The following is a 12,565-nucleotide window of genomic DNA, read 5'->3' as shown; positions in this document are numbered from 1 at the left end:
AAAATTAACAGCATCACCTATACAATGATCTTTCCAAGAAAGAATAAGAATGAACCAGAATAAAACAAGTAAAACAAGCCTGTAGTTTTACTACCAATTTAGAGGAATATTTACAAGTTACCATGAGGATGCACCAAATCAAGACTGTGGGAAACTACAGAAAAAAACCACTGGTGACAATTGAGAATCTATGAAAATAAAAGACTCATCAACAAGTAACAATGTATTTGACTACAACTAAAACAAACTGAAAAATTTAGTGTAATGTAAATATTGCCCAGATAATTAATGATAAAAAGGGATTACTATTAACTTTCTAGGTTTCATAAAGGATAATGGTATTGTGGGGTTTTTTTAAACTGTATTTTTTAGATTCCAACATTTTAAAAGATGTTAATGATACAATGTCTAAGTTTGTTCTAAATTGTAAGTGGCAAGGAGATGAGGAAAAGGGGGCGTAGATGAAACAATACCGGCCATGAGTTAAAAATAGTTGGGAGGAGGAGGAGGGTATAGCTCAAATGGGCACATGCCCAGCATGCATGAGGTCCTGGGTTCAATCCCCAGTACCTCCATTACAAACAGAAAACAAAAAAACAAACCTAATAATAAATAAATAGTCCTAATGAACTCCCCCTCTCCAAATTTTACAAAATTAAAAAAAAAAAACAAAAAAGAATGAATTAAAAAAAACAGAAGATAGGCAACGGGTTCATGGGACTTATTATACTATCTTCTATACCTCTGTGTATGTTTGAAATTTTCCATAATGAAGCTAAAAAAAGCTACGAAGAACTCAGAATAGAAATGCTACTCACCTCAGATAAGACAGTCTGTTTGAGTTTAACCAAGTTAATTGCCTACTAAAACAAAAACATCAATACTCTTTGTGGGAATATAACAGAATCCAGAGTGTTACGTGTAACTCTGTAAGTAGCACTAAGCCACTAAAGTTAATAGGAAAGTATAGAACGTCAAATTTCAGTTCAATACAAGGAAGAACTTTTCTAAAAACTAGGGCTTAGACAAAAGAATAGGATTCCTAGCAAGGTAATGAGCTTCTTGTCAATAAATGTTTTCAAATAGAGGCTTGATGATTATCTACCCAGGATGCTGGAGCATACTAATAATCTAACTTCTTGAGACTCATCGAAACCTACACTGCGTAATACAAAGCTATTATTCAAAAAACAGCTCTGCATGACCAGGGACTGCACATGATCCCTAATATACAATATAAAATTTCTCTTCTGCCTTTTCTATCAACCCCTCTGCAGTCACACCTCCTATTGCTACAAGCTCTATTTTACAATTATCTTTTATTTCTAATTTTAAAAATGCAAATACAATTCTCTTAAATGTGTACAGTATTTTTTAAGTTATAAAAACAATTCCAAATACATTAGTTCATTTGGCCCTTTCAAACTCCTCTGGCTGAGAAGAGATTTATAAAACTGATGAGTGCCATAATGATAGTTCCTGAAGCACAGCACAGCAGCAAAACTTACTACTATCAGCTGTTCTAGATCATTGCCTATTTGGGTCTGAAGGACACAGTCAATGATTTTATCCTTTTCTGCCACTAAATGACAAACATATATATTTAAAACAGGCCTTACAGTTTAAGTTAAATGAATGTGAAGGGGGAAAACACATTATTTTTAAGGGTATTAATCCATGGTCTTTAAAATGAAGTGGAGGAGTGTTTACTGTACCTAAAAGGGTACATACAACTTACCTGTTGCAGAATCTGACTTTGTATCAAGAGAAGTGGGTGGTGTCTCACAAAGCTCTCCATTTTGGGACTGACAGTTTTCAGAAGTGTTGTTATGTTCAAACGAGGTGGATGGAGTAGAGACTGAACTTTCTGACTGGCTGCCATTTGCCACTGGTGTTTCACCTTTTAATGAGTGCATCTAGGGATAAAAAACACTGGAATTTAGTTACAGATAAGAATCTAAATTTACCATGGCAAATGAGACCAAAATATGAGTAAGTCAATTTGTGCTCCACAGAAGGGAGGAGTACTAAACTTTCCAAGTACATCAATCTAAAATGTATAAGCCTAAATATGACAAAATCACATTATGAAATTCAACTGCAAGGTGACAAGAGCATAAAGATTTTTAGAGCACATTGTTGATTTTCCTTGAAATTAGAATTTAAGAAAAAGTTACAAGGTATATTAGCCATTTGCCCAAAGTGGATCCAAGTGAAAAACTTTAAGGTCCTTAAAGTGAAAAACTTTTAAAGTCCTTAAAACACATCAAGCAATATACTGTTAGGGACCTTAATGTGATAGCAACTCTCTTGTAACAAAGTAACAGTGATGTGCATTATGTGGTTGGGTGAGGGAGGAAAAGGGAAGAGAGAGTAAGAAGTCACTTACGTGTTAGGTACAAGTACCTCTAACTTCATAATGCTATTTTCAAAACCAGTCCAGAAAGACAGTATTTACTACCTTTTAAATTCAATAGTATAGCTAATTCCTGAACATTCAGAGTGGCTCCAAAAACATTCCAACATCAAGTTCCTGATGTATCATTTTCCAATGTTTATAAAAAGAAAAATTCTGTTCCTTCTCACCTGCCGAACCTTGTGGATTCTGGTAACAAGTTCATCTGCCGAAACACTTCCTGCTATTACTTCCAAGGGAATTCCACTGTCTCCAATAAAGAAACTGGATGGAACACACACTACAGGATCTGCACAGTTTAATTAAGTCTAACAATTCATGAGAAACATGGGAATAATTTTATAGAATACTATTGAAAACAAAGCAAAATAAATCATCTTTGTGAATTTCACAACATTATCAGCTAACATGTTCACAAAATAATTTCAACTACCACATAATTATGCCTATAGAGCAAGTAATATGTGAATTATGATTTATTTGTATTGCATACATAAGCAGAAAACACCCACTACACTCTCATCCATCGTAACATTCACATCTATCTTACCTCTTGACAGCTACTTCTAACGTTCCAACCAAACTGCTCCAAACTGCTTTCCAGCTAGTCACAATAAAAATACTCCCTATGATCCCATTTGCTACAATGTACTACCGCAAAGGACACTTAATAATATAGTTTCTATAAACAAGAATGCAGGAGTTACTAAATAAAAATGAATAATTTCTAACTGTCAGAATTAAACAAAAGAAAGGTATATCCTCAAGCAAAATATATATAAAACCAATTCTTCATGAAAAGGATACAGATTTGTGAAAACTGTAGGCAGGCTTCACTGTAAGACAAAATAAAACAGAAAACCACTAAACGAATGCAAGTGTTTCCCAAATACTGAGTTCTTTTTATAAAAATTTACTGTATCAATTATAAGTATTTTTCTGAAACTACTTTCATAGCCGTTAAATGAAAGGAAAAAAATGTAATCTGTTTCACAGGCTTTTTTGGTTTGTTTTATAATTTTCAGACTAAAGACAGATTAAAAAGCCACTTGCTCTCGCAAGCCACAAACTGGTGGCTGGATCTGGTGCCTAAAAATCAAGTTAGTATCTGCTACGTTGCTTCCTCAGCAGCAAGTATATCTGAATACAGCATCTATAGTATCCTTAACTTGTACCAGTAAGATATTAATACCTGTGACTCACCTGTGCAAGTGATAATATAATACTTTGTAATAACAAACGATTCAAAACAATCTAAATATCCACCAATAAAAACTGATTAATTATGCAATCAAAAAAGGAAAAGGGTATTAAAAAAAAAGTGTGTCAAACTGCTAAGATTTTTGCAAAAAGGGGGAGGAAAACAAATATAAATATATTTTCTTGATTTGGTTGCCTCTGGAGAAGAGCACTGTGTGGTTAGGGACAGGGATGGGAGAGAGACTTTACACTATAATATGAATAAGAGATACTGATCAACGTAGATGAGTAGTTTCAAGAATCAAATTAATGCTTCCAAAAACTAGAAATCTGTTTCCTTTTTTCCTGACTATAAAGCATGATTATCATAAAAACATCTGAAAATATAATAAGTACAAAGAAAAAAATTACCAAGAATCCTACCTTCTCAGAAATAGCCACTGTAAACTTTTGATGCATTTCCTACCAATCTATTTTCAATGCAGGCGATCTCCATAAATAAATATAAACTAACATGTTCCTAGAACATTAGGTAGTTTCATTATTATTATATAATAAATAAAATTTACTTCTTATAATTTAAAAGACACATTAGATTCTATTAGTAGGCAGTCCATAATGAAACAAACATTAACCATCCTTATACGCAGGTATCCCTGCATCCACTAATAGAAATATGTTTTTTAAAATGCTAGATAGAGGGGAGGGTATAGCTCAATGGCACAGTACATGCTAAGCATGTACTGGGTTTAATCCCCAGTACCTCTGTTAAGTAAATAAATTTAATTACCTCCCCTCTAAAAAAAAAAAAAAAAAAAAGTAATTTTTAAATTAAAAAAAAGACACCCCCATCCAAAGCTAGATAAATCAGTCTGTATATAATCTCAATAGCTCTGAATTCTCATTTCTTCCACATTCCCAATAAACCCTACATTCCTCCTGCCATTACTGACTCTAAAAGGTGCTTCTGGAAGATGATGGATAACATAAATGATACAATATACATTAAAGTGACAGACTTGTATTTAAAAAATGATTACAGCTCAATAAATATATAGTTCAGTAACTGTTGTGAGGCAGATTGTACTATTATTCATGATGTTTTTGTTGACAGAAAAATTTTAAATAAAAGTTTACAAACTGATAGATAAATTTTTGAATATTTAAACCTTGACAGTAATTTTCAAACATTATTCATTTTGATATTATTAATATCAAAAGGAGAGAGCTACCACTTTAAAATTGCTAATGAATTCATGTTTCCAGGTATTTATCATTGATGGCTGCTGCTAACATCATAGAGAGACAACAGAGCATTATGCACCTGCTAATGGAAGAATGGAAGGACATACCACCATCTACGAAGGAGTTTTGAAAGGAAAAAGCCCTAAGCTGAATCCAACTGTCAATTAACAGAAAACAGAGGATGGAGAAATTAATGAAATGACACAAACAGGGCTACAGTAAACAAAATCCACACTGTACGAAACTACGTAACAAATGACCTGGTTTCTCAAAAAATAAACTGCAAAGAAAATGAGAGATACAGAGGGGAAACCTACAGACTACAGACGTGATAGAAATCAGCACATTACCATGTAATTCCAAGAATGAAATTAATGCTTTCAAGAATTAGAAATTTGTTTCATTTTTTTCTGAATATAAAGCATGATTATCATAAAAACATCTGAAAATATAATAGAAAAATATAAAGCAAAAAGTTACCAAGAATCCTACCTTCTGTGTGGAACTTGATGGATCCTGAACCAAACAAACTGTAATAAATTAGATTAATAATAAAACTATGATGGAACAATTGAAAATCTGAACATTGGGTGGATATTTGATATTAAGAAATTGTTGATTTGTTTTTGAAGTATTACTGTTATGTTAAAAAATTAAGAATCCTTATCTTTCAAAGATATACTAAAATATTTATAGATGAAGTGATATGATGACTGAGATGTGTTTCAGAATTATATGGGATGAGTGGAAATGGGTGGTGGAATACATGAAACAAGACTGACCATGAAAACCACATGATCATGTCAATAAATGCAGAAAGCATTTGATAAAATTCAACATCCATTCAAGATAAAAGCTCTTATGATAGTGGGTATACAGGGAACTTATCTCAACATAATAAAAGCTATTTATGACAAACCCACAGTTAACATAATACTCAATGGTGAAAAGCTGAAAGCCTTCCACTAAAATATGAAACAGGACAAGGATACTCACTATCACCACTTCTATTCAACATGGTATAGGAAGTCTGAGCCATAGCAATTAGACAAGAAAAAGAAATAAAAGGTATCCAAATTGGAAGGGAAGAGGTAAAACTGTCATTATATGCAGATGACATGATACTATAGATAGAAAATCCTAAAGACTTCACACAAAAATTACTAGAACTGATAAATTCAGCAAGGTAGCAGAATATAAGATTAGCATACAGAAGTCTGTCACATTTCTTTACACTAACAATGAAATATCAAAAAAGTAAAACAAAAACAAAAACAAAAACAAAAATAAAAAAACCCAACCTTTTAAAATCACATCCAAAAAAATAAAATACTTAGGAATAAATTTGACCAAGGAGGTGAAAGACTTAAATGCTGAGAACTATAAAATATTGATAAAGGAAATTGAAGATGATACAAAGAAATGGAAAGATACCCCATACTTTTGGTTTGAAAGAATTAACGTTGTTAAAATGACCATACTACCTAAATCAATCTACAGATTTAATGCAATCCCTATCAAATAAAACCAGGACATTTTTCACAGAACTAGAATAAATAATCCTAAAATTTATATGTAATCACAAAAGACCAAGAAATGCCAAAGCAATGCTGAGGAAAACGAATAAAGATGAAGGTATAACCCTCCCAGACTTCAGACAATACTACAAAGCTACAATAATCAAAATACTGTGGAACTGGCTCAAAAACAGACATGTGGATCAATGGAATAGAACAGAGAACCCAGAAATAAACTCACACACTTAAGGTCAATTAATCTTCAATAAAGAAGGCAAGAACATACAATAGAGAAGAGAGTCTCTTCAGCAAGTGGTGTTGGGAAAGCTGGACAGCTATATGTAAATCAATGAAGTTACAACACTCCCTCACACCATACACAGAAATAAACTCAAAATGACTTAAAGACTTAAACATAAGACATGACACCATAAAACCCTTTGAAGAGAACACAGGCAAAAACATTCTCTAACATAAATCTTAGCAATGTTCTCCTAGGTAGTCTACCAAGGCAAAAAAATGAAAGCAAAAATAAACAAATGGGAGTTAATCAAACTTACAAGCTTTTGCACAGCAAAGGAAACCATAAGCAAAACGAAAAGATAACCTACAAACTGGGAGAAATATTTGCAAATGGTATGACCAACAAGGGATTAATTTCCAAAATATACAAACAGTTCACACAACTCAATAACAAAAAACCCTCAAACAATCCAATGAAAAAATGGGGGGAGGGCATGGGAATATAGCTCAAATGGTAGAGCATATGCTTTGTACTCACGAGGTCTTGGGTTCAATCTCAAGTGCCTCCATTAAGGGGGGTGGGGGGAGAAGACTAAAAAAGATATTTCCTCAAAGACATACAGATGGCTAACAGGCACATGAAAAAATGCTAAATATCACTAATTATCAGAGAAATGCAAATCAATACTACAATGAGGTATCACCTTACACCAGTCAGAATGGCTATCACTAAAAAGTCTACAACTAACAAATGCTAGAAGGGATGTGGAAAAAAAGGAACCCTCCTACACTGTTGGAATGTAAACTGGCAAAGCCACTATGGAAAACAGTATGGAGGAGCCTTACAAAACTAAAAACAGAGTTGCCAGATGATCCAGCAATCCCACTTCTGGGCATGTATCTGGAGGAAACTCTAATTTGAAAAGATACATGCAGCCCAATGTTCACAGCAGCACTATTTACAATAGCCAAGACATGGAAGCAACCTAAATGTCCATCAACAGATGATTGGATAAAAAAGATGTGCTCTGTACACGTATGCACACACGTATGCATGCGCACATACACACACACACAATGGCATACTACTCAGTCATAAAAACAAACTGAAATAATTCTACTTGCAGCAATATGGATGAACCTAGAGATTATTATATTAAATGAAGTAAGTCAGACAGAGAAAGACAAATACCAAATAAAATCACTTATATGTAGAATAAAAAAAATAAAACAATGCAAATGAACTTATTTACAAAACAGAAAGAGACTCACAGACAGAAAACAAACTTATGGTTACCAAGTAGGAGGTAAATTGGGAGTTTGGGATTAGTAGATACAAATTACTATATACAGAATAGAAAAACAACAAGGTCCTACTGTATAGCACAGGGAACTATTTTCAATAACTGGTAATAACCTATAATGAAAAAGAATATATATATGTATAATTGAATCATTATGCTGTACACCAGAAACAAAACATCATAAATCAACTATACTTCAGTTAAAAAAAAAAAAAAGATGTGGTATATACATATAGACAATAGAATACTACCCAGCCATAAAAAAGAATGAAATAATGCCATTTACAGCAACATGGATGGACCTAGAGATTATCACACTAAGTAAATAAGAAAGAGAAGGACAAATAGCACATGGTATCACTTATACGTGGTATCTAAAATATGATACAAATGAACTTATTTACAAAACAGAAATAGACTCACAGACATACAAAACAAATTTACGGTTACCAAAGGGAGAAGGGGGTAGAGGAAGGATAAATTAGGAGTTTGGGATTAGCAGATACAAACTACAGATAACAACAGAAAAACAACATGTAACAGATAAACAACAAGGTCCTACTGTCAAATGTACAGCACAGGACTATATTCAACATCCTGTAATAAACCATAAAAAAAAAAAAAAGACTGAACATGAGCTGACAATTGTCAAAGTAACTGACAAGTACTGGGGGTTCATTACACTATTCAAGCACTTTTGTGTATGTCTGAAATTTTCTATCATAAAAAAAATTTTTTTAACAGGTGGAAGAGAGATGGATTAACAAAACAGACTCATGGTTATTAGCTACTATGATGGACCTATGAATGTCCTTATTCTTATTGAATTAAATGGCTCTGTTTTCAAAAATAGGATGCAAAAGAGTGGGTGACCTTTCAGAAATATTCAATATATGATTAACAGTTACTTCAAAGTTTTTAGAATCTGAGGATCACAGTTCTTTTGCATTACTGGTATATGTCACATAGCTGCTTGGTAGACTAAATTCAAAAGTGTTTCTGTGAGATATAATGATCAATTTGTAAAACTGTAATCAATTTAAGTTCCCAATATGACTTAGACAAAAACCAACATTCTTATCGTCTAAGAATATCACCATAAATCACAACCACAGACAATGATTAAAATATTTCAAAAGCTGAAAGATTAAAACATAAGCAAACCTTTTGGTATCGATTTTAATAGCAACAAAACTGTTTGAAGATGCTTCTGTCACTTTCTCATCTTCCCAACTTGCAGCCATCTGTGTAGACTGCTCATCATCACCTGTAAAACATTTCAAGCATTCTTATAACATAAGGCCAGTAACTGCTGATTCTTTTCCCTGGAAATCTGAAACTTCAAGTAAAATAAAATTGCACAAATACTATTTTCTACAAATTTGAAAACTGAATTTATCTATAAATAGTGTGAATAATGCATTGTTAACATTAATAAAAAGTAATGAAAAAATACTGCTATTTAGATTATACAAAGTATCTTCTAAAAGAAGATACCAAAATTATGACGCAAATATTATCATAATTAGAAGTCATGGGCAAAAACGTGACTATTCTGGCTTTTGTACATACGATTTTTGAAAATAAATGTACAGTAGTTTTCCTTTATGTAGCATCTTTCTGTCAAATTCAACATCCTCCATATGCACAGCATTTACTCTCCAGAATTCCTCCAAGGTAGACAGAAGAAAATGCAATTCTGTTTTCAGTTTTGAACCTGCCTTTGTTATAGGTATGCTAATCACAGAAGTTATGCTGATCTAAAACTAACCTATGGTGACAGAATTCAGTATAGTGGCTACTCTGGTGGAGGTGCTACTGATTGGGAAAGAGGATGAATCTACCTCTAGGGTCTTGGACATGTTTATATCTTATCTGGATGACAGTTACACAGGAGTTTTCTTCTGTAAAAATCTATCTAGCTGTTCACTTAATATATTTCACTTAATATACCATATGCCATACCTCAGTGACAAGCTGTTTTAAAAGTTATACCTATCAAAAGATTATTTCCATTTCAGACTTGTAATATCTGGATTTTGGCATAACGATTTATTGGTTGGCAAAAGGAAACTTACCTGAGTTAAGTCACTGAAAAACGTTTCTGAGGTTAGCAGAGCTAAGTGCTTTCTCAAAGGTGAGCAACCTTTGCCAATTTATGGATAAAAAGTTTTCGGGGTCACATTTTTGGTTCTACAAAAATCTTCCTATATTCACTTTTTATAAACTGCTTCCTTCCTATGTGCTCTCTTCCACCATTAGCATTCCCCATCTCAGCTATCTGTTCATGGTTAACACCATCCTTTCAGTTCTTAGGCCAAAAGGTTTAGTTATCCTTGCCTTCAGCTGACTCTATCTCCAAAATATATCCAGAATGTAACTATGTCTTACCACTTGCACTGCTACCACCCTGATTTAAGCTATCATATTCTCACCTAAACAATTAAATAGCCCCCTAACTGGTCTCCCTGCTCAGTCTACTCTTAACACAGCATCTTTCTTTAAAAAGTCAGATCACATCAACCCTCTGATCAAAATCCTACAGTAGTTCCCCATTTCTCCTAAAGTAAAAGCCAAAGTCCTTACAAATGGCCCAGGCCTCCAGTTACCTCTCTGACCTCTTTTCCTTTCACTTTCTTGCTATTCTTTTCCTTTCTATCCTTCAAATATGAAAGACCCTCTTGCTTTATGGTCTTTGTGCTAGTTGTTTCCTCTGCCTGGAATATATTCTTCCCCTAGATAGCTACATGGTTAACTTTCAACTCCTTTAAGTCCTTGCTCAAATATTATCTTCTCAATAAAGCCTTCCTACTTTCAAAAGTAATCACTACTTTTAAATTACACATTTCAGGGGGGAGGGTATAGCACAGTGGTAGAGTGCGTGCTTAGCATGCATGAGGTCCTGGGTTTGATCCCCAGTACCTCCATATAAATAAATTAAAAACTTAATCACTTCCCCCCTCAAAAACAAAAACTTACACACTTCAGATATTTCTAAAGCTTCCTCATTTCCTGCTTTTTTTTTTCTGTAAAACTTACCACCTTCTAATAGACTATGTATTTTACTTATTATGTTTACAAGTTACTGTCTGTCTCCCTCCACTAGCATGCATGTTCCATGAGGGCAAGGCCTGTTCTCCTTTTTATTTACTGATATAACTCAAATGCCTACAACAAAACCTGGCATACAGTAAGTACTTGGCATATAGCAGGCTCTCGGTAAGTATTTTGTGGAATGAATAGCTACATCTCTGGTATACTATTTGGCATGCCTACATTATTTGACTAATGCTGCACAGTTAAAACTTTTTGTGTGTGAAATGAGACCCAGGAATATCAGTAATAAGAGGCTTGAGAAATCTGGCTATGGAGAAGTAAACAGGGACTAGAATGCATCCACAGACCAAGACCAAAAGAATGCCCATTCACAGACTCCTTGATGTTGAAGCAGCAGATGGGGAAAACTAACATTTGCAGATCATTCTGAGCACATCTTCAGACACTATGGGTGAGAGATGTAAATGACAAGAATATCAACCTAGAGAAGAGCTATATAGGAACATTCTTACTACACTCAGAGAAGGCTGTGAGGTGTGAGGGAGCATTTTTATTCATTCTTTCTTTCATGCATTCACTATTTTAGTCCACATTTACACTGTGCTAGACATTGAGCTATAAACTAAATATAAAACAAATGAGATGCTGTATGCCTTCAGCAGAGCTTAAAATCTAAAGATACAAAAAAAGTACTTGTTTGGTAAACTCTAAGTAATTATATTAATAAATCTTATGAAAAAAAGAATAGATCTGTTTAGGTTGGTCAGAGAAGCCCTCTCTGAAGTGACATTTGAGGTAAGACCTAAGGGATGAAAGAGCTGAGCCATGCCACCAGCCAGAAGAGTTCACTGAACAGAAGGAATTTACGTGCAGAGAAAGGGCTGTGTGATTAGGAGTGTTGTGAACAAAAGGGAGCAGGAGACAAGATGAGACTGAAGAGTTAAGAGTCCAAAGACGACTCCCACACTTAGGTTTATCCACCTGGATGTAAGGTGGTGCCATTTACTTAGAAGTAGAACCCTGGTGGGGAAAACAGGTTCAAACACTAATACTTGTAGGTTTGAGAATCCTGTGAGGCATCCAATGGGGCTGCCAAGTATGCAGCCGGAAGTGTGGGTCTGCTGCTTCTGAAGCTGATGTTCTTCACTCCCTCATTTGTGCTGTACCATGTGGACAGGGTCTCAAATGTTCCATCCCCACAGTAATGTCTGTCCATGAGTCAGCCTGGAGCAGAAGCAGCTGCCTGACCAACAGAGGTATAAGACTGAATGGAATTACTACACTCAATGACTTAACACTACTCACTGGGATTACTAATTGCCAACTTCAGTATCTTTAGTTTCTCATTTTTAATCAAATTATGGACTATGCTGTGGAGTTAGGTGGGCCTAAGATTTTACGAGAAAACATCACATCCTCAGTGTAATTAATTAGCAGTATCCAAAGTAAAGACACTTAAAAAAGAACAGTACAGACTCTGAAGCAAAGAGTTACAGACCCTACAGCCAGCAATTCCAACCTAGAAAAACTCAACTGGTCAAAACCTAAAGGTTTTTGGGCTTTATTTTAATCCAAAAAAGCAG

The 12,565-nt window shown here is 34.2% G+C and overlaps 1 protein-coding gene across 1 annotated transcript in view; it reads right to left on the bottom strand.

The window, feature by feature from the left end:
* The window catches only part of UBXN4 (UBX domain protein 4), a 31,008-nt gene that overhangs the window by 15,445 nt on the left and 2,998 nt on the right, over nucleotides 1–12,565 (bottom strand). The window contains exons 2-5 of the mRNA XM_064484729.1: nucleotides 9,090–9,192; nucleotides 3,224–3,252; nucleotides 2,587–2,705; nucleotides 1,739–1,916 (exon numbers count right to left, since the gene is read on the bottom strand). Coding sequence (XP_064340799.1) covers nucleotides 1,739–1,916; nucleotides 2,587–2,705; nucleotides 3,224–3,252; nucleotides 9,090–9,192 — 429 coding nt within the window. The remainder of the gene's footprint in view (nucleotides 1–1,738; nucleotides 1,917–2,586; nucleotides 2,706–3,223; nucleotides 3,253–9,089; nucleotides 9,193–12,565) is intronic.

This window comes from Camelus dromedarius, chromosome 4, assembly GCF_036321535.1.
Source record: "Camelus dromedarius isolate mCamDro1 chromosome 4, mCamDro1.pat, whole genome shotgun sequence".
NCBI classification, from domain to species: Eukaryota; Metazoa; Chordata; class Mammalia; order Artiodactyla; family Camelidae; genus Camelus; species Camelus dromedarius.
Note: the sequence above shows the minus strand (reverse complement) of the source record. Positions and strands in the feature narration are given on the sequence as shown.